Here is a 27772-nt window from a genome sequence, read left to right as displayed (position 1 = left end):
TCTGCAACAAGGCAGGCTGATAGGAAAATAATTTTAATTAGTATGAGGCATCAAGAGGCAACTTGACACATGGAAAAGTTGAATTGACTTTTTAGCCAGGTTTTTATACAGTAGAAAAGGAGTTCTCCCCAGGTGGAGAATAAGTGAGCGAGAATATTCCAGTGGAAGGTGTATGAAAGAGTATTCACAGACTGTGCAGGGCAGACTGATGAAAGGTTAGTTGGCTGGATAGTAAATATCTTTCCATACCTTGCTAAGAAATTTGAATCGGATCTAAATTCATGAGGACGTGTTCTGTGTGCTAGTGGAAACCAGACACACGAGTTTTCGGATTGGCTTTACTATCAAGTATACAAATTCTGACCTGTCCCTTAATTCTGCACATCCTCTAAATTCTGGGATGTCAAGATGACATGAGATAAATATCAATTAGAAGTAAAGGTTCTGATATAAAAGGCAAAGGTTATACTAGCAGTAACAACTGTTTCTAAATATTTAAAAATACATGTGTTCTCATAAAGATCATATTTGCTTTTCCTATGAGAAAAACATTTGTTTTCCATCTATTATGAGAGTATAGTTTTACTCTGACTTATTTTCAATCTATGATAGACAGCAAATGTTTCATTTAATGTGTTATATATCCAAGGAGAAACATACTACAGACAAAAAATTAATGATGGATACAAGTTGAAGATATTTTAGATAAAGTCTTCTATAATGGGCTGACTTTTTCCCAACATTTGTTCACATTTATCTTTAAACTGACAATCCTGGGTCTCTTCTTAGGAGCCACAATAAACTTAACATCATTTGTGATTGAGAATGGATTATAATGTAATGCAAATGTATGTGCTACCAGCTCACTAGGATATTCATTTTCTGTGGATTTTGTTATTTACACAAACAGCAGCTCCTGTTTTATGTAGGATCATGTCAATATTTTGACTTAATTTTAACAGTTAGAAAGTGATTGACAGGATAAACAGGGGACTGGAGAGTGCATAGTAGCTGAAGTGTATAATGTTATGATATTAATCAATACAGATGTGCAGAGTTATACATGAAGTGGAACAAAGGTGTGTGTCTGTGTGTTTGTGTCTATGTAGGTATAGTCGTTAATCTCAGGACAATAGAAAGTCTCAGGAACATAACCATTTAGCTGGTATATATTTATATCTCTTAATCTCTAAATGTTGAGATTCTTTAATAAGGCTTAGTCAAATGGTTACACCCATCAGTTTAATGACAGAAAAGCATCTGTTATTCCAGAATTTGACACAGAATCTCTCAGAGATTTGTAGGCACTTTCATTAATCAGTCAGCCTTCAACCCAGTAAAGGAAGACCTACACATTAACTCTGACAGATGTTAGAGTCAAAGCTTCTTCCTGTGTTTATAAATCAGTACATAATCTAAAAATGTTTACATTACAAATGTGATTTTTTTTCCCCAAATGATAAGTATTTTGCAGGCTCTCTTTTACCAAAAATTATTTTCATTGACAGAATAGAACTTGACCTAAATAATTCTCAACACTCAAAGTTTTTAAGCTCAAAAGTATTTTTAGATAAAAGAAGAGGGTTGGCCAGTTTAAAGCCACTTAGTGTAATTCACGTATCTCAGTTACAGCCATGAAGTTTAAAGTAGGTTCACAGCTCTTTCCTTGGTAATGACTAGAAAACTGACTTTTGCAGGAAACATTCTAAGTAAAAAACTCACACTTCGTTCCTTACCCCGCTGCTCTCTTACATTCAGCTTGTACATAACACCTATATCTAGTAATCTCTTTGCTTTAAAGTTCCTACTTTGAGATCATGTGCACAAGGATTTTTGCGTTTCTTTATTTTCACATAAGAGCAAAGCTAACTTCCTCTCAGACATAACAGTTTAGAGTATCTTTGGCACTGTCTCAGATCCTCTATAGCAGGGGTTGGCAAACTAGGACCAGCAAGGTTCAATTCTAGCCTGACTGCTATTTTTATAAATAAGTTTCATTGGAACACAGCCACACCTGTTCATTTGTGTATTGTCTGTGATTACTTTGCACTACAGTAGCAGAACTGAGTAGTAACAATACACCATACAGCGTGCATAGCCCCAAATATTTACATTCTGGGCCTTCACAGAAAAAGTTTGCAAACTACTAGTATGTAGAGTATAAATAATAGAAAACAAAACCCCACAACCTTATTACCCCAAGACAGTTGCTTTTAGCTTATTATTATCTTTCTTTCCCTGAATTTCTCTTAATATTTGTAAAGAGATGCAATTATATTATTACGTGCATTTTCACTCCATGTAAAATTTTATGCTTAGCATAAAGATATACATTGTTAAACAGATGTAACTATTTTGTTCCTTTGCTGTTCCCTCATCATTTTTTCTAACCCTGTTATCATCCTGCTTCAATTCTTCTGTGTTCTTTTGGTTTGCACCATTTATCACTAGCTTTGTGGCTTTGCACAGGTTACTTGGATCTCTCTGATGACTTCACTTTCTTTGTGTGTAAACTGGGGATTACAATCATGTATATCAGAGCCTAGTTGGTGCTGGGTAAGATAGTGAACAAAATAAAGTCCCTACCCTTTGGGCACTAACATTGTAGTGACAAGAGAGAGACAGTAAATAAATTAAAAAAGATACAAGTTCTAAATTTCTTTTAAAAAATAATGTTAATAGAGAAAAATAAAGCAGGATAAGAGGTACAGTGTTCAAAGGAGGCTTCTCTACTGTCATTTGATCAAAAACCCAAGGGAAGTGGGGGAGTGAGTTACATGAACATTGAGGGGAATAGCATTCAGACAGAGAAATAGCAAGTGCAAAGATCCTGAGGCAGAGGGTTCTTGTTGAAAAAATACCAAGGACATGAGTAAGAGCCAACAAGGGCAGAGCAGTATAGGAAGTGGGTTAGGGTTCAAATGAGGTGCCACCTGGAGTTCATTTTGAGGTTTTTAGATTATTAACTTTCCATCTCACTCTGAGTAAAGAGTTCTCTGAGGAAAAGAATGGCATTACCTGCCTTATGTAAAGACATTAGAAAGTCCATTCTGCCCAAAGCAATCTACAGATTCAGTGCCATTCTTTTCAAACTACTAGTGCCATTTTTCACAAAACTAGAATAATTAAAATTTGCATGGAATTGCAAAAGACCCTATTTAGCTAAAGCAGTCACGAGAAAGAAGAACAAAGCTGTAGGTATCGTACACCCTGATTTCACACTATATTAAAAAGCTATGTGACTTCCTTGGTGGTCCAGTGGTTAAGAATTTCCCTTGCAGGGCAGGGGGGACACCAGCTCAGTCCCTGGTCTGGGAAGATCCCACACGCCACACGGCGGCTGAGCCCGCGTGCCACAGCTACTGAGCCTGCAGTCTGCAGACCGTGAGCCACAGTGAGCCCGCGTGCTGTAGCCGCTGAAGCCTGCACGGCCAGAGCCACACGCTCCACGCTCCGCAGCAGGGGAGGCCCACGCTCCGCAGCTGGAGTAGTCTCCGCTCTCCACAACCAGAGAAAGGCCCACACGGCGACGAAGACCCAGCGTAGCCCAAGATAAATAGATGCTAAGGGTGGTTTAAGAAAAAAAACACTATGGTAATAAAGACAGTATAGAGTCAACACAAAAATGGACACACAGATCAACAGAACAGACTGAAGAGCCCAGATATAAACCCATGCGCTTATGGTCGATGAAGCTACAAAAAAGAGAGAATATGCAGTGGGAAAAATACAGCCCCTTCAATAAATGGTATTGGGAAAACTAGACAGCTACATGCAGAAGAATGAAACTGGACCACTTCCTCACACCATATACAAAATAAACTCAAAATGAGTTAAAGACTTAAAGGTAAGACCCGAAACCAATAAATTCCTCAAAGAAGACAGGCAAGATGCTCTTCGACATGGGTCTTGGCAATAATTTTTTGGCTCTGTCTCCTTAGGCAAGGCAAACAAAAGCAAATATAAACAAGTGAGACTACATCAAACTAAGAAGCTTTTTATACATTGGAAAAAAAGCCATCAACAAAATGAAAAGGTAACTTAATGAATGGGAGAAGATATTTGCAGGTTATATATCCAATAAGCAGTTAATATCCAAATGCATAACTCATACAACTCAATATCAAGAAACAAAACAGTTTAGAAATAGATAGAGGACTTGAGCGGACTAAACTCTTTTCTAAGGAAGACATAATTCCAACAGTCACGTGGAAAGATGGTCTCAATCACTAATCATCAAGGAACTGCAAATAAAATCCAAGAAAGATATCACCTTACACCTGTCAGAATGGCTATCATCAAGAAGACAACAAATAAACCTTGATGAGGATTGGAGGAATCTAATTTGGTACAGCCACTATGGAAAACAGTATGAAAGTTTCTAAAAATAAATAAATAAAAAATAGAACCAGCATATGATTCAGTAATTTTCTGAATATTTACTGGAAGAAAATGAGAACTAATTCAGCGGGATATATACACCTCTCTGTTCAGCATTATTTACAGTAGCCAAGATATGGACACAACCACAATGTCCATCAGTGGATGAACGGGTGAAGAAGACACGATGTACAGACACACATAAACACTCAGCCATTAAAAGAAAACTCTTGACATTTGCAACAACATGGATGAATCTAAAAGGTATCATGCTAAGTGAAATAAGTTAGAGAAAGACAGGAACTTTATGAGCTCACTTGTATGTGGAATCTAAAAAACAAATGAACGAACAACAAACCGGAAACAGATTCATAGATACAGAAAACGGGGTGGTTGCAAAGGGCAGCTGGGTGAGGGCTTGAGCGAAATAGGAGATGAGGAGTTTCAAACTTACAGTTTTAAAGTAGTCATGGGGATGTAATATACAACATAAGGAATATGGTTGATAATACTTAATAACTTTGTATGGGGCATATGGTTACTAGACTTCTGGTGCTTATTAGTTCCTAACGTATTTAAATGTTCACACACTTAATATTGTATACCTAAAACTAACAGTGTTTCTAAGACTTAGGGGTAGGAATTAGTTTCATAAGTAAGCAACAGTAACCAAAGCTCATGAAGGAAAAGAATATCAATTTTGACCATACTGAAATGACAACCTTCTGCATAAGTAAACAATTTAAAAGACAAGTAGAAGAATCTGTATGTAACACTTCAAAACATTCATATCCAGAAAAAACTGAATCATCTTCTAAGTTAATAAGAAAAGGCAAATATACTTATGGGAAAATGGGCAAAAAAAAAAAAGCACAATACAAAAAATTAAGCAAAAAGAGGAATTAACATATCAAAAGATAAACCCTGACTCACTAGTGAGACAGACCCCTACTCAACAATTTGATAAAATCAATAGTTCAGAAAAACTGTGCTAGTGCAGTGTAAAAAAATGGTATCTCTTAACACCACTTGTTTTACAGAATATGATCATATCTAGTAAAATTGAAACTACACATACCAGCCTCTCAGAAACTGTACCTCTAGGTGTAGACTCTAGAAAAAACATTTCACATGTATATATAAGAAGATATTCTTTGTAGGAGTATTTGTAATAGCAAACACTTGGAAAGAAATGCCTATGAGTAAGATAAGCAATAACAATCGGTATACTCTGATGAAAATCTTACAGCTTTATAATAACACTGAATTTGTGTAAAGTACAAAAGCAATCAAATGAGAAACATGTTGGTCACATAGTTTTCAAATCTACAGAGGGACAAAGTGACAAAGCAGTTTTTGACAAAGTGAAAGTCGCTCAGTCATGTCTTACTCTTTGCAAACCCATGGACTATACAGTCCATGGAATTCTTAGGCCAAAATACTGGAGTGGGTAACCTTTCTCTTCTCCAGGGGATCTTTCCAGCCCAGGGATCAAACCCAAGCCACCCACATTGCAAGTGGATTCTTTACCAGCTGAGCCACAAAGGAAGCCCAAGAAGACTGGAGTGGGTAGCCTTATCCCTTCTCCAGCGGATCTTCCTGACATAGGAATAGAACTGGGGTCTCCTGCATTACAGGCAGATTCTTTACCAACTGCGCTATCAGGGAAGCCCTACAGAGGAACAGTAGTGAAAAAATATATATACATATATATATGTGTGTGTTATGAAGATATTAACGGGAATATGTTACACTTGAGTGATCGTAGTTAATATCCAATAAAATGTAATTTGCTTAATAACTTCTCCCTAAGTGAATATTTATGTCTCTGTGTGCTAATAACACTTATATACAATGTACACATGGGTATTTACGTATCCAGTTTTATCCTGAGAATGTTTTAATATACAGCGTTCATGTAGGTAAAATTTTAAAGCATTTAATTTCTAAACTTTATTTTCCCCAGAAATAAAAAATAGTGCTATTTCCCCCAACGTTGTATTTTGGAAGGAATTTTGGAAGCTACTCAGTAGATGGCATCATAAAATAAATATTTGTTTTGTTTGTAGTATCTATATAAAATAATTTTTAAATGTGATTTATATTTTGAATATTTATAGAAAATGTTTTTGAGATAAATTAATCCAGAAGTCTGTGTGAATTGTCAGTAGCACAAGTCTGTACACTTAAATGGATAGATTAGAATTATACATGAATATAAAAGGATGTTGCCAGAAAAAAATGGAAGAGAATCCTAACTGAATTCCTTTTAAGGATCTGCATCAGTCCCACCAGTCTGCTCCAAAGAACTAAGTTAAGCAGTAACTTTCCTGTGTCTCAGCAGTTTCAGTGACACAACTTTTAAATTTTTCCATCAGTGTATTACTGGTAACATCCCCATAACTACACAGTTGAAACACCAAGAACTTGTAATTGTCTAAATTTCAGAAGTTTTCAAACTGTTTCCATGAATTTCCTAAAAGCTTAGTGGTATATATATATGTGTCGGGTGGGCCCTCCTGGTGGCCCAGTGGTGAAGAACCCACCTGCCAACGCAGGAGAGGCCTGGGTGGGGAAGATGCCCTGGAAAAGGAAATGGCAACCCACTCCAGCATTCTTGCCTGGTGGACTACAGTTCCTGGGGTTGCAAAGAGGCACATATGACTTTGAAACTAAACAACAACAGAACCATTTTTGTCAGCCAAGAGGATGGTATTTGGTAACTTTCTCTCTTGTACGTATTAGGCATCCACCAAGGCTGGTTGGTTGGTTCCATGCTGAGTATATTCCAGTTTTCTGTGATTGCCCAGTGAAATATCATTCTAAGTATAACTAGTGTATGCATATCTTTATGTATAAGGTGAAATATCATTATTGGTTTTGAGAGTATATAATTCATATGCACTATGGAAGTCCTGGAATTTAAGAGCATTTAGAATTAGACCTTAAAAATATCACAAAGGAAAGTTTGAGGTTATATAGTCTAAAAATCAAGGCATATTTATTTAAATACATGAAAAGCCGTAATTTTGTATCAGGAGAGTAAGTTGCATTCACCTCTATGTGCATGTGTAATTCAGTCATTCTGGTACAGAACACATAGTGTTCAGGTCCAGAACAATTAATAGATTTTATTTGCATCTATTTCTAATGTTTCCTTAACGACTACTATAGATGCGGCTATCACCATGGGGATGGTTCTTCTAAATGAAGCGGCAACATCCAAGGGAGATGTTGGAAAAAGACGGAGTAAGTCTCTGTGTTGGTATCGTTGTAAGTTTGTTTTAGTCAAGCTTCATTTAAATCAAATGGGAAATAGATAGAAGTCCTTTGTAAACGAACTTCTAAAGAAAGGTTCTGGTTTGAAGACAGCTGCGGTGTTTCTTACTTTTTTCTCTTTCTTGGATGTGTGGTGTGTGCGCAAATATTTAAAAATACATTTCTTCCAAAATGGGATTGGCGATTTTCTGTGGAATTGGGTATTAAAAAAAAGCTGTTATTCACCCTTGTTGGGGTGGTTTGATGTATCTCTGCTGAAGTTATGGTCTCTTTGGTCATGTCCACCATACAGGAAGGAGGGGGAAAGTTCTAGGGACAGAGTCTTCAGAGGTTTTATAGGCTAATGATATGTCCCCTATGCCACAGAGTCATCTATGCATTCAAGGACTGATTCAGACAGAAGTTTGTGCATAAGTGTTGTACCCTGAAGTATTATAATGCCTTCCAACTACCTCCAAAACCTCTTTTGAGCTACATTTTGAAAGGGGGCATCTTGTGGTACCATCTTTTTCAGGGTTTTTGCCTTTTCCAGTGATATTCCAAGATGCACAACTCTACCAAGTTTCAGCTTTGTGTCTTAACAAGGTGACTATTTTATCCTTTGACATAACTGTTCCCCTCAGGGAGTTCCAATAAGATTACACATTTTTATGAAGTGCTTATGGCAGGAAGAGGGGAAAACACATATGAAAAATCTTCTGCCCTCAGGAGCACGGGTCAGAGAAGGTCAGAGAGCCTTAAATTCAGCATTTCCTGCCACAGATCTTTCCATAATTGATATAAAGTCCCTATGTGAGTTTATGATTATGCCTTCACAAATCTGTAATTAAGATTTTTATCAATCTGCTTTGCATTTCTGAACCCTATTAAAATCCAGAATGTATATATGAGGAACATAGACATCTGGAGAAGACTCTTAATTTATTAAAAAGTTTAAAATAAAAATCCAGACTTATTATCTTTATGGGAATTTTAGCTATGGTGATATGAATCTAAGTCAGTCATAGTGATTTCTAAATACAATACTTAGGGATCTTTAGTGTTGAAACATTTTGGATGTAATAAATCTTTTCCCCTTGTTTCCCCGATGGCATTTACATACTGTTATAAAGAAACCACAGAAGCAATGAATGCATTACTTTGTTTAGTTAATCATTGTTCAGAATATCATTTTATGATTTATCATTTGCATCAAGAATGTGACGTTCCTGGGACCAACAAGTAGTATTTATATAAGGACAAATTCTTACATGTTCATATATTTATCATACACCCTATCACATTAAAGTAGTAAGATAGTGTGTAATATACATATAACATCACTTCAGCCCCCACCCACTGCACTTTATTTGTGTGTGTGTGTGTGTGTGTGAGAGACAGTGCACAAGCAAGTGCATGGAGGAGAGAGAAGGAGTGGGAAATGGGAGATATATTTTGAAATTAGCCCTTCTGATTCCAGTGTGATTTTTATTTTGGATATAATCCAAGTGCTGTAATTACTGTTGCCCAGGTCAGAATGGTTATCTGGGTCATGATCTTTTTGGTATCGTTGTTCTGTGTATTCTTGCCACCTGTTCTTAATATTTTCTGCTTCTGTTAGGTCCATGCCATTTCTGTTCTTTATTTTGCCCGTCTCTGCATGACATGTTCTGTTGGTATCTCTTATTTTCTTGAAGAGATCTCTGGACTTTCCCATTCTATTGTTTTCCTCTATTTTTTCCACTGATCACTGAGGAAGGCTTTCTTACCTCTTCTTGATATTCTTTGGAACTCTGCATTCAAATGGGTATAGCTTTCCTTTTTTCCTTTGTCTTTAGCCTCTCTTCTTCTCTCAGCTATCTGTAAGGCCTCCTCAAACAACCATTTTGCCTTTTTGCATTTCTTTTTCTTGGGGGTGGTCTTGATCCCTGCCTCCTGTCCAATGTCACGAACCTCCGTCCATAGTTCTTCAGGCACTCTATCAGATCTAATCTCTTGAATCTATTTCTCACTTCCACTGTATAATCGTAAGGGATTTGATTTAGGTCATACCTGAATGGCCTAGTGGTTTTCCCTACTTTCTTCAATTTAAGTCTGAATTTGGCAATGAGTTCATGATCGGAGCTACAGTCTGCTCCTGGTCTTGTTTTTGCTGACTGTACAGAGCTTCTCCATCTTTGGCTGCAAAGAATAGAATCAATCTGATTTTGGTATTGACCATCTGGTGATGTCCATGTGTAGAGTCTTCTCTTGTGTTGTTGGAAGAGGATGTTTGCTATGACCAGTGCGTTCTCTTGGCAAAATTCTGTTAGCATTTGACCCGCTTCGTTTTGTACTCCCAAGGCCAAATTTGCCTGTTACCCCAGGCATCTCTTGACTTCCTAATTTTGCATTCTAGTCCCCTATAATGCAAAGGACATCTTCTTTGGGTGTTAGTTATAGAAGGTCTTGTAGGTCTTCACAGAACTGTTCAGCTTCTTCAACATTACTGGTTGGGGCATAGACTTGGATTACTGTGTTATTGCATAGTTTGCCTTGGAAACAAACAGAGATCATCCTGTCATGTCGTTTTTGAGATCGCATCCAAGTATTGCATTTCAGACTCTTTTGTTGACTCTGTGGGCTACTCCATTTCTTCTAAGGGATTCTTGTCCACAGTAGTAGATATAATGTTCATCTGAGTTAAATTCGCCCATTCCAGTCCATTTTAGTTCATTGATTCCTAAAATGTTGAGGCTCACTCTTGCCATCTCCTATTTGACCACTTCCAATTTGCCTTGATTCATGGACCTAATATTCCAGATTCCTATGCAATATTGCTCTTTACAACATCAGACTTGACTTTCATCACCAGTCACATCCACAACTGGGTGTAGTTTTTGCTTTGTCTCCATCTCTTCATTCTTCCTGGAGTTATTTCTCCACTGATCTCCAGTAGCATATTAGGTACTTACCGACCTGGGGAATTCATCTTTTAGTTTCCTATGTTTTTGCCTTTTCATACTGTAAACAGCAAAGAGAGTGATAAAGTGTTTTACTCAGCTCCTGGAAAAAGACTGAGGAAAGGAAGAAGTGTGTGGTCATGCCAAATGTAGGCAGATGTAAAGCAAAGCATCATGTCACTCATTCTAGGTGCACTAAGATTATTGTAAGCAAAGTTGCTAAGTCAGGTGGCTGCTGGTGTGTGTCTGTTTGGGCATTCTATAGTTTCAGGGGGGTTAGATGGTTTTCATTTTTGCAGTGTTCAGCAGCTTTTATTTATTTATTTATTTTTTGCTTTATTTTCTGCCAAAATTCATTTGAAATTCACCTGCATGTGTGTTATATATGATATGAAATGTAACAGAGGCTGCAACTGAATGCTATTAAGTACTTAGGATTTTTCACAATTTGTTCTCAAAACTGAGAAGTGATATTCCTACCAAGTTGAAGGAAAACTGACTAACCAGCTTCTGGATCATGTTTTGACAATGTCCTAAAGTCTCCACTGATTTCCAGGATTGTAATTAAAGATGGTCTAATTTATATGCTAGAATAATTTAAAACTTATAGTTCATCACTATAGAAGCATATAGAATTATTTAATCTCCTTTGTTTTCTTCTGTCTTGGCATGTTTAATCTCTTTTATCTTCCCCTTTCTTTTATAATTAATCATATTAGATAGTCTAGTGTTTTTAAAGAATTCCCTGAAACTAATGAAAGGATACAAGTATCATGCATATTATTCTTAAGAAATATTTAAGTATTTCCTATTAAAAGAACTTATTTACAGAGCAGATTTAGGTAAATTTCCATTTCTCTAAATATATATTTTCTTTTATTCTAAACGTACCTGCATTTAATTGACTCAGATTTTTAAGCATTTAAGATTTATTTTACTAGTAGCAAATTTAATTGAAAGTCTAGTAGATGTATTTGCGTATATTTCATAATATATATTATATTTGATTAGTCATCCACTTTAGAGTAAAATCTTCCTAACCATAACAGAAAGGAAAAGAAATGTCCCCGTTGTCAACCTGTGAGGGATACAGTGATGCTGGAAACTAAATCACAGCCTGACATATCCTGCTCTAACACACACCACTTGTTCCTTTCTAAAACGAACAGTAATACCTTGACACTATCGCCAGCTATTTAGGGTTGGTTTTCCCTCTTTGACTATCACAGAGTCTGTATTTTCTCACCCCCCAAGCCTGTGTTACTGGCTTTTGGTATGCTGGGATGAACTATCACTTGTAAGTAACAGGCATTTACTGAAGCAATAATCTAGCCAATCATATAAAATTACATTTCTTTGTAACTATTGCATGGCATCTGAAAATAAAAATTATATTGCACATTCCAATACTGTAGATGTCTCAGCTAATATAGCCAGTGCTTCACAGTGCAAGGGCTGATAATCTCATTTGTGGTTTATCACATTTTCTTGTGTTTTGTTTTGATCCCTCTGGGGGCATTTTAGTACTTGTAGGAATTCGATAAGAGAAGAATACCACCCAAAAACTTAGATCAGTCACTTCTTTTTTTGTTTTGTTTTCATATTCCAAGTAGTAAATTGTCATTGAGAAGAATGTGGAAAATAATGATTATCTGGTTTGTGGTACCTGTATGTGCCATGAGCTGTTACATGTAAGTATGTGTAATTAACTGAATGTTTTTTAAAAACATAAACATTTGGGTTGTGTGTGTCTAGACTGATGGAGGTTTCTGTTTCTTTCTAGTTATTTGTCTCGTGGGATTAGGCCTGGTGGTCTTCTTCTTCAGCTTTTTACTTTCAATATTTCGTTCCAAGTACCACGGCTACCCTTACAGGTAATATCATTATACTAATGTGAATGTTTTCATTTTAAACTAATAGAATAAACTGAATTTCGTGTTTTTATGTTTCTAACATGTATTTAAGGATTAATATAAAGTAGCTACCTTATTTGCCAAGTAATCTTAAACTCTGTTAAGTTTTTGAGCACCTACTATGTGTTCAGCACAGATTATATGAAGGAGATATATATATATAAGGCATGGTACCTGCCCTCCTTCGTATATGATAGCTTCATTTTAGATATATGTTGCATGCATATGTATGTATGTGTGTGTGTGTGTCTGTGTATACACACACAGACACACACACATACATAACAAAATGACTTTTCAACTTTGTGGAATTTATCAAAAGTTCTTCTTGTTTTGGTTTGCCTATTCATGACTTTTACTTCATTTACAAATTTTTTCTCATATAATCTAGTGTTCAGTGTCCAGTAAACTCCATCATATTTTGAATTCTTCAAAGTTTTTGCTTTTTCAAATAAGGAATGGCAACATGAATGGAAAATTAAATGATAAAAGAATCTCTGGTCACTACAAACTGTCATAAAGGAACATCTCCTAAGATTTTCATCAATATAGTTTCATAATTGGGGATGGGAAGATGTTGAAAATTCATTCTGAAGTGTTATTATAATCAAATTATTATTCTTACTAAAGCAAAATACAACTGATGTGCCGGGTTATAGTCATCCAGGTCATGAAGTAGGCACAAGTTCATTTCTTGACTATTCCTTCCTCAGCTTGTCTCAAAGGAATAAGTATTCCACCTTCTCTAGGGAGTCTTCTCAAAGCTTAAATCACCCTCCTCCCCAATGAAGAAGTAAAGGTCCCTTTTTTCCGAGATTTTGAGAACTTTCTCTTGAGATAGTAGATCTCATGATATATTGACAGAAAATAAAATCTCATAATTTACATCTCTCTTGCGGGTGAGTGAGTGAGTGAGTGATAATCGCTATGTAGTGTCTGACTCTTTGTGACCCCGTGGACTGTAGCCTGCCAGGCTCCTGTGTCCATGGAATTCTCCAGAATACTGAGTGGGTTGCCATTGTGAACTGAGCAATTACTTCAAGAGAATGTTTCTACATAAGTGATGGCAGCCATGTGTAGCTTTATCTGGGGCACAGAACTATTCCCATGACAGAAAGATCTGATTATGGACTTATTGTGAAGAGTAAAACACTTCAGCCCCACCTCTGTATCTTTTCACATGGGCAGAGACACATTTCCAAGACTTCTCACATCCATTAAAAGTAAACATACTCAAGGAGTAGAAGAAATCTGATATCAGATGTGAGTTGTGGGACCATCTGCCTTTAATCTGGTCTGCAGTATAAGAGAATTTTTTAAAAACATGAGGTCTGAGGGCAAGACGTGTAGTAAGAAAGGTCAAGTAAAGTCTCCATTTTCTTGGTTTTTATTCTTGACATTGTCTGGCTATCTCATTTTGGTTTTGAAAATGTGAAATCAGAAGAATCAAATCCAAGATGAAGTAGGCCCAAGAAAGATGAAGTTTCTATTCTTCTTCTCCCCCACCCTAAGATTAAGGATCATGGTTCTGTATGATTAGAGTCTCAGTTTGAGTTGAATGTATTCCATTAACAAAATCTGTAGAATATTTCTATTTCTCAAGTTTTTATTTACTTAAAAAACACTTCAATTCATTTCAACCTACAGCATTTACAGTGTCAATGAAAGGTATCTAAATTATAAAAAGGAAAGTGTAGTAAGTTATGTGATTCTTAAAACCTATTTAGTTGACAGTCAGAAAATGGAGGAAGGTAAAGAGCAAGTTCCAACTCTCCTTACACATCAGAGTACCTTCAACAAGAATCAGTTGGGTTCAGTTCAGTCACTCAGTCATGTCTGACTCTGCGATTCCATGAACTGCAGCACGTCAGGCCTCCCTGTCCATCACCAACTCCCAGAGTTAACTCAGACTCATGTCCATTGAGTCAGTGATGCCATCCAACCATCTCATCCTCTGTCATCCCCTTCTCCTTCCATCTTTAATTTTTCCCAGCAAGAGGGTCTTTTCAGATGAGTCAGTTCTTCACATCAGGTGGCCAAAGTATTGGAGTTTCAGCTTCAGCAGCAGTCCTTCCAATGAATATTCAGGACTGATTTCCTTTAGGATGGACTGGTTAGATCTCCTTGCAGTCCAAGGGACTCTCAAGAATCTTCAACACCACAGTTCAAAAGCATCAATTCATTGCTCAGCTTTCTTTATAGTCTAACTCTCACATACATACATAACTACTGGAAAAACCATAGCTTTGACTAGATGGACATTTGTTGGCAGAATAATGTCTCTGCTTTTTAATATACTGTCTAGGTTGGTCATAACTTTTATTCCAAGGAGCAAGCATTTTTTAATATCATGGCTGTGGTCACCATCTACAGTGATTTTGGAGTCCAAGAAGATAAAGCCTGTCACTGTTTGCATTGTTTCCCCATCTATTTGCCATGAAGTCATGGGACCAGATGCCATGATCTTAGTCTTATGAATGTTGAGTTTTAAACCAACTTTTTTTATCAAGAGTCTTTTTAGTTCTTTTTTACTTTTTGCCATAAGGGTGGTGTCATCTGAGTATCTGAGGTTATTGATATTTCTCCCAGCAATCTTGATTCCAGCTTGTGCTTCATGCAGCCTGGCAATTTCACATGATGTACTCTGCATATAGGTTAAATAAGCAGGGTGACAGTGTATAGCCTTGACATACTCCTTTCCCGATTTGGAACCACTCTGTTGTTCCATGTCCTGTTCTAATTGTTGCTTCTTGACCTGCATACAGATTTCTCAGGAAGAAGGTCAGGGCGATCTGCTATTCCCATCTCTTTAAGAATTTTCCATAGTTTGTTGTGATCCACACAGTCAAAGGCTTTGGCATAGTCAATGAAACAGAAGTAGATATTTTTCTGGTATTCTCTTGCTTTTTTGATGATCCAACCGATATTGGCAATTTGATCTCTGGTTCCTCTGGCTTGGAGAATTTTGAGCATTACTTTGCTAGCGTGTAAGATGAGTACAACTGTGTGGTAGTTGGAGCATTCTTTGGCATTGCTTTTCTTTGGGATTAGAATGAAAACTGACCTTTTCCAATCCTGTGGCCTCTGCTGAGTTTTCCAAATTTGCTGGCATATTGAAACACTTTTATAGCATCATCTTTTAGGATTTGAAATAGCTTAACTGGAATTCCATCACTTCCACTAGCTTTGTTGATAGTGATGCTTCCTAAGGCCCACTTGATTTCACATTCCAGGTGTCTGGCACTAGGTTAGTGATCATACCATTATGATTATCTGAGTCGTGAAGATCTTTTTTGTACAGTTCTTCTCTGTATTCTTGTCACCTCTTCTTAATATCTTTTGCTTCTGTCAGGTCCATACCATTTCTGTCCTTTATTGTGCCCATCTTTGCATGAAAAGCTCCCTTGGAATCTCTAATTTTCTTGAAGACAATGTCCGATCAGTAATGCTGAAGAAGCTGAAGTTGAATGGTTCTATGAAGACCTACAAGACCTTCTAGAACAACACCCCAAAATTAAGTCCTTTTCATTATAGGGGACTGGAATGCTAAAGTAGGAAGTCAAGAAATACCTGGAGTAACAGGCACATTTGGGCTTGAGTACAGAATGGAGCAGGGCAAAGGCTAATAGAGTTTTGCCAAGAGAATGCACTGGTCATAGCAAACACCCTCTTCCAACAACACAAGAGAAGACTCTACACATGGACATCACCAGATGGTCTACCAAAATCAGATTGATTCTGTTCTTTGCAGCCAAAGATGGAGAAGCTCTGTACAATCAGCAAAAACAAGACCAGGAGCAGACTGTGGCTCAGATCATGAACTCCTTATTGCCAAATTCAGACTTAAATTGAAGAAAGTAGGGAAAACCACTAGGCCATTCAGGTATGACCTAAATCAAATCCCTTACGATTATACAGTGGAAGTGAGAAATAGATTCAAGAGATTAGATCTGATAGAGTGCCTGAAGAACTATGGACGGAGGTTCGTGACATTGTAGAGGAGGCAGGGATCAAGACCATCTCCAAGAAAGAGAAGTGCAAAAAGGCAAAATGGTTGTCTGAGGAAGCCTTACAAATAGCTTTGAAAAGAACAGAAGCAAAAGGCTAAGGAAAAAAGGATATACCCACTGGAATACAGAGTTACAAAGAATAGCAAAAAGAGCTAAGAAAGCCTTCCTCAGTGATCAGTGCAAAGAAATAGAGGAAAACAATACAATGGGAAAGACTAGAGATCTCTTGAAGAAAATTTAGGATACCAAAGGAACATTTTATGCAAAGATGGGCACAATCCAACAAGAATAGCATTTCTTATTTAGATGTTCCTGGTCACAGTACTTCTCTGAGAGAACAAGTAAAGAAAAGTTAAGTTTTACTAGTTCCAAGAATTAATGCTACATTTGACAGCACTGTATTTTGTCATTTGTACTTTTCCCAAGAAGTAGCTGTCATTTAGTATTGATTGTATAAAACTCTAATCCTCTGGTCTTTACAAGAGTGAACATGTAAATTACCTGAGAAGCCTTTTAAAATACATAGTCTAGGCCTCACCCTAGCTTTTCATAGTGAGCATTTCTGAACCAGAGTATATGCTGGTTTTATTTCTCTATGAGCATGACATCCACCATTCTTATTGTGTCACAATCCCACCCCCTTGTCAGGGGCCCATCAGGCTAAATGAGGAGGGGGCTTGCCAGCAGCTGACCTCACGGTACTGGCATTAAGATGAAATGTCCTGTAAGAAGTCAGATGGAAATCACGCCCCAGGGTGGTTTAAGAATATGAAATTTGACATAGTTCAGATGAAAACCCCTAAAAGTGCTGCCTAGAAACAGCATCAGAACAGAACCCAGCATTAAAAAAAAAAAGAAAAAAAGCAGCAGCAGCCAGGGAAGACAGGTGCCCTGAGAGCGGGACGTGGCATTCCAGAGACGGGAAGGCAGGGACCCGGCCGAGGCCCAGCTCTCGCGAGCTCTGTGATTTGCTGGGCTGTTGCAGGACTGTCATCCAGCCCTCTGGTGACCCTACTTAAATCATTCTTTTAGTTTCACTGTCTCTTCTCCTATCACTTTAAAGCTTCCTAGTATTCCTCTTCGGAGAAGGCAAAACAACCTACTCCAGTATTCTTGCCCGGAAAATCCCATGAACAGAGGAGCCTGGTGGGCTGCCGTCTGTGGGGTCACACAGAGTTGGACACGACTGAAGCGACTCAGCAGCAGCAGCAGTATTCCTCTTCAGGCTCTTAAGAACTCCTGCTTGTTTCTGCATTGTGTCTTTTCCTTGGATACAGTGATGCATCATTCATCAAGCTTCCATAAATCCATCCAGCCCTCCTAGACCATCCCTCTCCAGTCATTCATCTTCTTGCTTTGTAAAGTTGGTAGGACAGGTTATATATGTTCCTTTCATCACATTTACAGCAACCCTTGAGCTAACCAAATATGGCAGATGGGAGCATTGTGAACAAAAAACATGTGCTTTGCATTAGAACGTTTTTATTCTCTTATTAATCTAACCCATGGATATATGCCAGAGTTACCCTAGTAATGTTATATTCTGCTTTGGGATTTGTTTTCAATTCATTGCATAATTTTCCTTCAGAATAAAGTTTTTATCAGAAATTTTATCAGTTTTCTTAGGAATGATTATGATAATAAATATATTGTTCATATCAAGAGTTCAAGCTAGATTTAGAAAAGGCAGAGGAACCAGAGATCAAATTGCCAGCATATCCTGGATCATAGAAAAAGCAAGATAGTTCCAGAAAAACATCTACTTCTGCTTCATTGACTGTGCCAAAGCCTTTGATTGTGTGGATCACAGCAGACTGTGGAAAATTCCTCAAGAGATGGGAATACCAGACCACCTGACCTGCCTCCTGAGGACCTGTATGCAGGTCAAGAAGCAACAGTTAGAACTGGACATTGAACAACAGACTGGTTCCAAACTGGGAAAGGAATATGTCAAGGCTGTATATTGTCTCCCTGCTTATTTAACTTATATGCAGAGCACATCATATGAAATGCCAGGCTGGATGAAGCACAAGCTGGAATAAAGATTGCCAGGAGAAATATCAATAACCTCAGATATGCAGATGACACCACCAAAGCTGGCTTAAGGCTCAACATTCAAAAGCTAAGATCATGGCATCTGGTCCCATCACTTCATGGCAAATAGATGGGGTAACAATGGAAATAGTGACAGGCTTTATTTTCCTGGACTCCAAAATCAGTGCAGATGGTGACCACAGCCATGAAAATAAAAGACTCAGCCTCCTTGGAAGAAAAGCTATGGCAAACCTAGACAGTGTATTAAAAAGCAGAGACATTACTTTGTCATCAAAGGTCCATCTAGTCAAAGCTATGGTTTTTCCCATAGTCATGTATGGATGTGAGAGTTGGACCATAAAGAAAGCTGATCACCGAAGAACTGATGCTTTCGAATCATGGTGTTGGAGAAGACTCTCAAAAGTCCCTTGGACTGCAAGGAGATCAAACCAGCCTAAAGAAAATCAATCCTGAATATTTATTGGAAGGACTGATGCTACAGCTCCAATACTTCTGCCTCCTGATGTAAAGAGCCAACTCATTAGAAAAGACCCTGATGCTGGGAAGATTGAAGGCAGGAGAAGGGGATGACAGAGGACAAGATCATTGGATGGCATTACCAACTCAATAGACATGAGTTTGAGCAAGCTCCAGTAGATGGTGAAGGACAGGGAAGCCTGGTGTGCTGCAGTCCATGGGATCACAAAGAGTCAGACAGGACTGAGCATCTGAACAGTAATAACAACAAATCAAGAGCAATTGTTGCCCAAAGCACTAGAAGGAGAATATACACCAGAGAGTTGGAATAATCCTGAGCTAAATTCTAGAAACCAGGCAGCATAGTGGGGAAGAAAGTATCGATCCAGCTAGTTCACTGGAGAAAAGGCAAACATAATGCAGAAGTCAGAGTGAGAGAAGGAATAAATGAAAGAAGGGGAGAGAGAAGTCATTCTGGGAATAGTTGAAAAGTGAAAGTCATTCAGTCATGTCCAACTCTTTGCGACCCCATGGACTGTACAGTCCATAGAATTCTCCTGTCCAAAATACTAGAGCGGGTAGCCTTTTCCTTCTCCAGGAGTTAAAAGATGAGACGTTGGTACAAAAGAAAAAAGAAACCTTTTCCTTCTGAGCTACTCTGTGGGAGAGACTCGGTCAGTGATGAACATCTTCTGGAGGGACACTTTGCAATCCCAGCAGCATGTTTCTGTGGCACCAGCATAATATGATTTGATTAAAAAAAAAAAAACCAATAAACTTTGTTCCTATTGGAAAATGATAGTTCATAGGGAAGGAGAAAATAAGATTCTGGACACCATGATTATAACAAGAGAAAGGCTATTCCATATGCCAGAAGATATGCCCTGCCCTCTGCAAAGACCGCATGGATGTCCATATTCAAAGGAAGTTAGTGCTTATGATAATGAATCATAAACCCTGGTGACCAAGAGCTAAGTCAACCCCCAATCATTTGTACCAGTATACACTAAAGTAGGCTTGTTGGAAAAAAAAAAAAAAAAAAAAAAAACTTTCTTAACCAAGACCATTTCCTTGTCCTTGAGATGAGCTGCCAGGACAAAAAAACAGTTTTCTTCTAAAAGAATGGAAAAACCTTCCTCTTCTACCTACTCTGGTTGATACTGGATAAGATGCGAGATATTCTTTACTGAAAATGCACATTTGAACATAACACCATCTGCTAATTGAAAAACACCTTTAGCCAGGGCTTTAGCTTCAATGCCGCAGCTCACTCTTCGGTGTAATACCCCGGCCTTTGGTGGCATTTGATGTCTGTGTTTTAAGTTTGCGATTTATAACTTTTATACCAAGAAATGCCACTGATGTCTATAAACTAATTTTTCATTTCCTCACAATTTTTAATTGATCGACAGCCTTTAATTTCTTCTGTACAGAATGGTCTTTCTGCTTTTCCATTTTATAGACCCTTAAACATTCATGTGTTTCTTATTTTCTCAGTACTTCACACTCCTGTTTTTTTGTTGTTGCTCTGTGTACTTACTGAAAGGGATAAAAGTCTGTTACACGTTTACCCTATTTCCATAAATCTTCCCCACATTTTGGTCTTAAGGTTTTTTTTTCCCCCTATAGTATCAGCATCTTTCATGCCATCACTGAATTCTCCCAGATCATCTTTTAAGTTTCAGTAAGCAAACTTCTGTCATTTAAATCCTTAATCTACCTGTTACTCACTCGGTTACTTTGGGAAAGTTAAATAACTTTTCTAAACCTTGGTTTTCTCATTTCTAAGTGGGAAATGTTTACATACTTTGACATCATGGAAAGGTTACATGATGTAAGCCACTTAGCACATTGCCTGGTACTTAGTATGTGGCACACAGTATTACTTACTCAAAAACTACTTTCTGCTGATTATTATCATTAGTTCTGATGTAAATTACACATTTATATGTAATTTCTCCTGAGCAGGATTTTTTTTTTTTTTTTTTTTTGGCTAAAGATTAAACAAGTGTTGTTTTTTATTTGCATGATTTATATTTTTTATTTGCATGATTCAGTTCAACTTCAGATTTTCTCTGAACCTTCTGAGGAACTTAATTGGGCTCTCGAATCCTTTGAAATTAGTGAAATAACAAAGGTATTAAGAATCTGATCTAATCACCATCAGACCCATAGTTCAGAAAAATAAATTGTATTCTAGTGGTAGCAAGAATTTATTTTGTATATTAAATAAAGATTAGCTTTAGGGCTTGTTCCATTTTCCAAGAGCAAAATGCTAGTGTTCATACATGAATGTCTCCTCTTATGGGTAATTACTTTCCCCCTGGTTGCCCCTGACACACTTTGATTCAAAAGTTTTCTTCAAAAGAATTTCTATAAAACTATTTAACAGATCAAGTCTCTGAGTAGGAAAATAGCATAGAACATTGTCTACTAATTCCCTCACTTTGCTACCTGTTTATGATTCTTTAGTTGTCTTAGAGAGATGGTGTGGTATAATGGGAAAATATTTAGAATCCAAGACATGAGTTCAAATTCGCTGTGTCATTTTGTACGTCAGTTAAGAACTCTGGCCCAGCAGGCATATATACAGGTTTGAATCTTACATAGTCTCTTCACTAACTTTGGGACTTGGAGTTACTTAATTTCTCAGTCTCATTTTTTCCCTCACCTGTAAAAATATGTTTTTATGGGGTTGGATAACAACTTTGTTAAGCTTATTTCTTCGTTTGTAAACTTGGCATAATAATGAATATGTGTCTGAGCATTTTGAAGGGATAAATTACATCATCAATTTATAGTTCATGAAATGTTGCAGGTTCTCAGAAGAAAGTACTTCACCTACCTCTTGCCCGTCCTTAGCCATTTCAGCGCTTGGTTATTCAGTAGCATTTTACCACATTACCTTTTTCGTTAAGTATCCATATGTGACTTCTGTGTGTTGAAGTCCCTTTCCTTCTGGAGTGTTGTGAGGTACTTTACAGAAGGCCGTGTTTATGCCTTTTTAGTATCTCCAAAGTGTTGTGCACATAGCAGGTGCTCATCAGGTACTTATTAATGGAGTATGTTTACTCAGAAGCATTTTCTATTTATTTCTTATCTAAATGCAACGGGAACCATTAAGATAGAAACAGCGGACAGAGGAGCATTGGTTTGCCACACTGCGCAACTCCAGAAGGTGGAATTCGCATCACGTGACACCCCCATGGAGTTGTCGGGTCGTTCCACCGCACTGAAGGGGTGCAGTGTGCGCAAACAGTGTTCCAGAGCCTGGGCTCTAAAGATACTTATTGCAACCTCAGATGACCCCGAGCTGGCCGGCATCAAAAAATATACACTAATTAAGCTTACACTGGACATAGAAAAACTACTAACAAGATACCTGTAGTTCATGATGTCTTTGGTTCCTTTGAGTTACTTTGAGAAACAATGAGTTTAAAAAAAAAAAATTGATCAACATTCTCTAAGGGAAAGTACAGAATAACAGCTAGACATGAAAGACATTCCTGATGAATTTTAAGTATACTAATGAACCAGCACAGCAAGGCGAAAAAATCCCAGGACATGCAGTATGTAACAATATCCCATTCATTTCTATATCTTACTTAGATGTAGATCTTTCATCTATAGGGGAAATAGAAAATACAGTCTTAAGCTATACAAATAGAAAACAGAAATGGTGTGGTGATCAACCCCCACAGTATGTGTCATTGATAAGAATTTCACTGGGATTGCTTTTCTGATGCTGAGTTCCAGCTTTGAAGAATATCTTGAAGGACCAAAGACTTAGATATGAGTCAGTGAAGATCTGGAGAGTGTCTACATAAAGAATACAGTGCTAAGTCTATGTAATACTATTGTACAAGTGGAAATCGAATCTCAAGGACTATTTTTTCCATATTGTTGTATTTCACTGTGGTGTATTGGAAAGTGATCTGGACTTTGAGTGAGAAGATGAGATTTGGACCATGGCACTTTAAAACTGTAACCTCAGGCAAGTCTTTTCATCTTCTCTGAGCCTCAGTTTTCCTCATCTTTCAGATAACAACCATAGTCTTTATCTCATAAGTAAGACATGTTGTGGCAGACTATTGTTTTACAAATGCAAGATAACTTTGAACTGTGAGATCTCATATTCCAGTCTCATGCTGTTGTATTTAGCTGCTGCAGGAACAAGTCCTTGGATAAAGTTTCCAGTAATAAGACTTTGGTCCACAGAGTTAACCACTGACAAGCACAGTATTTTTTTTTAAACAATAATATTCATATGCATGCATATGTCCTCCACTTCCAACAAAATATGACTGCATTTGGTTATTTCTGTTTTATTACTTTAGGGAAGAAAACAGAACTATACAGCTAACAGAAATATACTGAATTCTGCCAAGGAAAAATGTAGTCAGATGCCTTTTCCCACTAACAGTATAAGTCTTAATTTTCAGAATAGTAAAATACAAGTCTTCTAAACACAAACTAATTTTTTAATCAATGTTTGGTAATTCAAAACTAGATATTAGGAACCTCTATATAAATCCAATGTGATTTTAATAGAAAACTCAGAATCTAGGCTTTTTTATCTTGCAGCACATATCCCCACCCCTCAGACCTCAGAAGACAAGTTCTGAGCAGAGACACACAGCAGAGGAAGCTCTGGAGGCTTATTTCCATGGTGTAAATACAGTTTTCTTACTCCGGCAGAAACTCCACCATTCAGCAACCCCCTGAACGCAGGGAACGAGGAGGAAGCTCCTGTGATCCCTAAGTTCTGTTTTTATCTGACCACCAACTTCATCCCACATACAAGCTCTATTGGTCTTTTCCCCCAGACCCAACATCCATGTTTCTGACCACATCGAGTTATGAACGATAATGTTACCAGCCTCTTCCAAAATGTCCCCCTCTGTGTAGGCTACAGAGATGTGGCCTTAGCAGTCATAAGACTTGACAGATCTCACCCTGTGTAGCTACAGATTCAGAAAGCTTACCGCTTGCAAAGATCTGTTTCCCAACTGCTAATAAAATCCTGAATTTCTTTAGACCTTTATTTTAGATCATGTACTTCAGACTTGAAAACTTTTCGGGGTTCGGTAAGTTTCTGTCACAAAGAAGAGAGCCCCCAGGGCTTCTGGCCGAAGAGTCCTGGCTGGCAGCCATCATGTACTTCTCCCTGGCATCCCCTTAGAACGCTTGTGAAGATAAAGGTTAGAAAATCCCGAGAACAGTGAATCATTAAGTTCTAACTCCAAGGGTTGGGGAATAGGCGTGAGCTCACTAGTGGCCTCTCCTTGTTCTGAGTAAAGAACCAAGGCTTTTCCTCCCTTCTACACTTTTTGACTCCAGGATGACATCAGTAGCTGCCTCTTATCCATGTAAGCAATTTCTGTGTGACAGTGCCAGGACATACCCAGAAGTCTCTGACTTCTTCCCCAGTTTGAGAACAGGAAGTGAGAACGTTAGAAAAGAAAATTCTGGCCAGCTGAAGATCTCGGTAGAGAATTTAAGCTGATCTCAGTTGGACAGAATTCATTCATTCAAGAGCACTTCATCCATTCTGAAGTTTTAAAACACTGGGGAACAGGTGAATTAATTACTCTAAGAGAAGTCTAAACAAAATACCAACCACTGTTTGGTGCGTCCTTCATATTTCACAGGAGGAGAAAAAGAATGTGTTTTACATATAATATGGTCTCCAGCGGCCACCCCGTAATCAAACCCAGATGCCTCTTCTCATGTGGCAACCCACGTAACCCTTCTAGGATTCTAGTTAACCATCTTCTCTTGAATATCTTATGCCCTGGATTTTGTAACAGGATACTCCTGGACCTTCCTTTTTCCTTTGAGATGACTTCTCAGTCCCAACAGACATGCCAAATTCTGACCTAAGACCTAGAACCAGACCTCAGACCACATTGTCACCTCAGCCTCAGCTCTAAAGCCAAGCTCATCCTGCTCCAAACCTGTGTCTCTTCTGCCCATGTTCCCCAACACACTGTTATTGTTATAATCATACAACATATAAAAGTTGAACTTTTTTAATCTTTCCAGAATCAAAAAGTTAGCAAGCATAAAATGATCATAAAGGGTCATATTCTTGCTTTTATGATAGTAGTATTTTTATAAAAGGTGATCTTTAGTATGCCATAGCTTGAAATGTTCAGGCTATTTTTATTTTTTAAAAAAACCCTGTAAATTGTCAAATATTTTTAAAATTATGTTTTGCAGCTTTCATTACAGTTTTAAATATTTTATGGTGAAGTTTCCTTTTTTAACTGTCAGCTTTATCTTCAGGGCAACCTTATAACTGAGGACAGAGAAAGCCAAAGTGTTCATCTACATGTGATATATATAAACACCTGCTTTGCCACCACTGTTGTTCAAGATTGGGTGGATTGAACAGCAGCAGTATCCTAATGCTCTGAGGAATGTTACTGCTGATCTTCATGGCAATGTTACTCTTGCAGTACTTAAGTCATAACTTGTTATCTCAAAAAACAGAAGCAATGTCTTGTTGCCTCTAGATATCAGCCCTTGATTTTTATCTTGTAACTTAGTAATTCCTCAGAAAAAGATAGGGTAATGAAAAGTTTAAGCTGTATTGCATGATTGCTTTATTATATATTATAAACTAATAGAGATAATATGTATTTAAATATATAATTTAAATATTTTATATAATGCTTTATAGTTACTATTTATATAGTATATGCAGTATATTATATTTATATTCACTATATAGTATATATATGTTATATATATATATATATTTTTTTACTATTTACATAGTATCACAGGATTAAAATAAACATTAGTACTGGAAAGAACTTTGGAGATCATCCAAAACAAGCATTCTTTTCACTAATGAGGAAACCGAGGTTCAGAAAGACGAAGTAACATATGCCTAGGATATTATAATTTAAGTGTTCAAGTATTAAAGTTATTAGTTTGAACAATTTCCCAACTATATGGTTTTTCAACTATAGTAACCATTAATATTTTTAATATTAATGTTTTAATATTTAGTTAACAATTGGTTCATCTCTGGTTGTCCTAAAGTTATGTTGTCAAGACTATAAAAAGCAAACTTGCTACACGTTAGCAGAAAGGTACAAATAGCCAGCAAAAGTTTAATGATGTTATTCAAATTGACTTATGATATTACAAACTTACATTTCTTTTCATAGATAAAAGTGTTGCCTAGGGAAATCAAGAAAGGCAAAAATAGTTACTTTTTACTTTTTTTCTATATGTATTAACATCTATTTGTATTGTTTCATCAGAATCTGATGATACTTTTATTATGATTTATAATAAATTATTTTTGACTGTTCAATATAGTGAAATTATAAAATTCTTAAAAGTCTTTAGTTATTTTAAATAAATGCATATTAATTAAATAACTAGAAAAAATATTTTGTCTAAAATATTGAAATGACCCGATCCAAGTATATGTTTCAGTTCATTCCCTTTCTTCCCCTGTGTTGTCAGTTTAAATACCAATTTAACTAGTAGTCTTACTAACACTGAGAATGGCTCACAGAACTTAACCACACTTAACCACCACAAATTCAAGTTCTTATCAGCATCTGCTTCCACCTCTGACCTAGTCTCACCTGATCCCATTACAGGATCTAGTTCACAGAAATTGCCCTGATGTAAACTTACAATGAAGTGAATTAATGTAACTGTGTATGACATTACATTTTTATTTTATATTTACCTGTACTAAGTTAATGTAGAATAAAAAGCACACTGTGTTTTATTTTCAGCACAGAATTTTCTTTCTTTTTCAGCTTTTTAATTAAGTGAAGCCGAGTGGGATTTGCATAAAGTGACTGTTGACCATGAAGACAAAGTGTCCCAGACATACTAGTTCCAATTCTCGAGTCCATTTCCTTGCTGATTGTGATAATCCAGCTGTTTCTTGTAAAATTTTTTTTAAATGTGAGTTTTCCTGGTAAACTTAATTTATAGAGATGGATGGTTAAATTTAACATGGAAAGAACAAAGGCAACAGTGAAGAGTTTTTCCAGCAAATTATAGTCTGTGTATGCTATAGATCGAAATAAACAACAATGTAATTATGAATTCATGCTTTTAAGCTGTTAACTCATTAGTAAAGAAAACTATAATGTTAGTAAAGGAGAAACTATGAAATGTATCCTCAACAATTCTTGGGATTGTACAGAGATAGGTGTATGCATGAAAATATGTCATGTACTGAAAACTTATGCTTTCCTCAGTCTCAGTATAAAGGATGTGTATGGTTACAAATAGTGTTTTGTTCTTATTAAACATAACTAGATGAAGGAGGTGGGGCAGGGAGCTGGACAAATAGCACACGGATGCCTACCCTGGGAAACGGAGGTCCTTCCGGGGATAGAAATCTAAAGCAGACATGACTAAACCAGCATGCCTCAGGGAACAGGCAGTGGGAGCAGTAGAGCAGAGCTAGGAATGAATTCTTCCCCAACTCAGAAGTGTGACCCAAGAATCCAGACTTACAACCACAAAACTAACCCACTGGGACATCATCCCCTTGTGTCATGTGGAAGAGGCCAGTCATCCAGACTCATTCCCAGACCTGAACAGAGGCTGTGTGCGTGTGTACTAAGTGACTTCAGTCGTGTCCGACTCTGTGTGACCCCATGGACTGCAGCCCAGCAGGCTCCTTTGTCCCTGGGATTCTCCAAGCAAGAATACTGGAGCAGGTTGCCATTTCCTCTTCCAGGAGATTCCTCCTGACTCCGGGACTGAATCC

General features: G+C 37.3%; 1 protein-coding gene across 5 annotated transcripts in view; it reads left to right on the top strand.

Annotated features, from left to right (window-relative positions):
- Window positions 1–27285, top strand: part of TUSC3 (tumor suppressor candidate 3) — a 216965-nt gene extending 189680 nt beyond the window's left edge. For 2 of the 5 annotated variants that reach the window (XM_065947258.1, XM_065947256.1), the window contains 4 exons: window positions 7555–7629; window positions 12364–12454; window positions 22946–23008; window positions 26805–27285. In XM_065947258.1, coding sequence (XP_065803330.1) covers window positions 7555–7629; window positions 12364–12454; window positions 22946–22964 — 185 coding nt within the window. In that variant the 3' untranslated portion in view covers window positions 22965–23008; window positions 26805–27285. Of the gene's footprint in view, window positions 1–7554; window positions 7630–12363; window positions 12455–22945; window positions 23009–26804 lie in introns of those variants that run through there. The other 3 variants (XM_065947257.1, XR_010664615.1, XR_010664616.1) reach the window with 3 other exon arrangements.
- The last annotated feature ends 487 nt before the right edge of the window (window positions 27286–27772 follow it).

The sequence above is a fragment of the Muntiacus reevesi genome, chromosome 10 (assembly GCF_963930625.1).
Source record: "Muntiacus reevesi chromosome 10, mMunRee1.1, whole genome shotgun sequence".
Classification (NCBI taxonomy): domain Eukaryota; kingdom Metazoa; phylum Chordata; class Mammalia; order Artiodactyla; family Cervidae; genus Muntiacus; species Muntiacus reevesi.
This window is presented reverse-complemented; position numbering and strand designations above follow the sequence as displayed.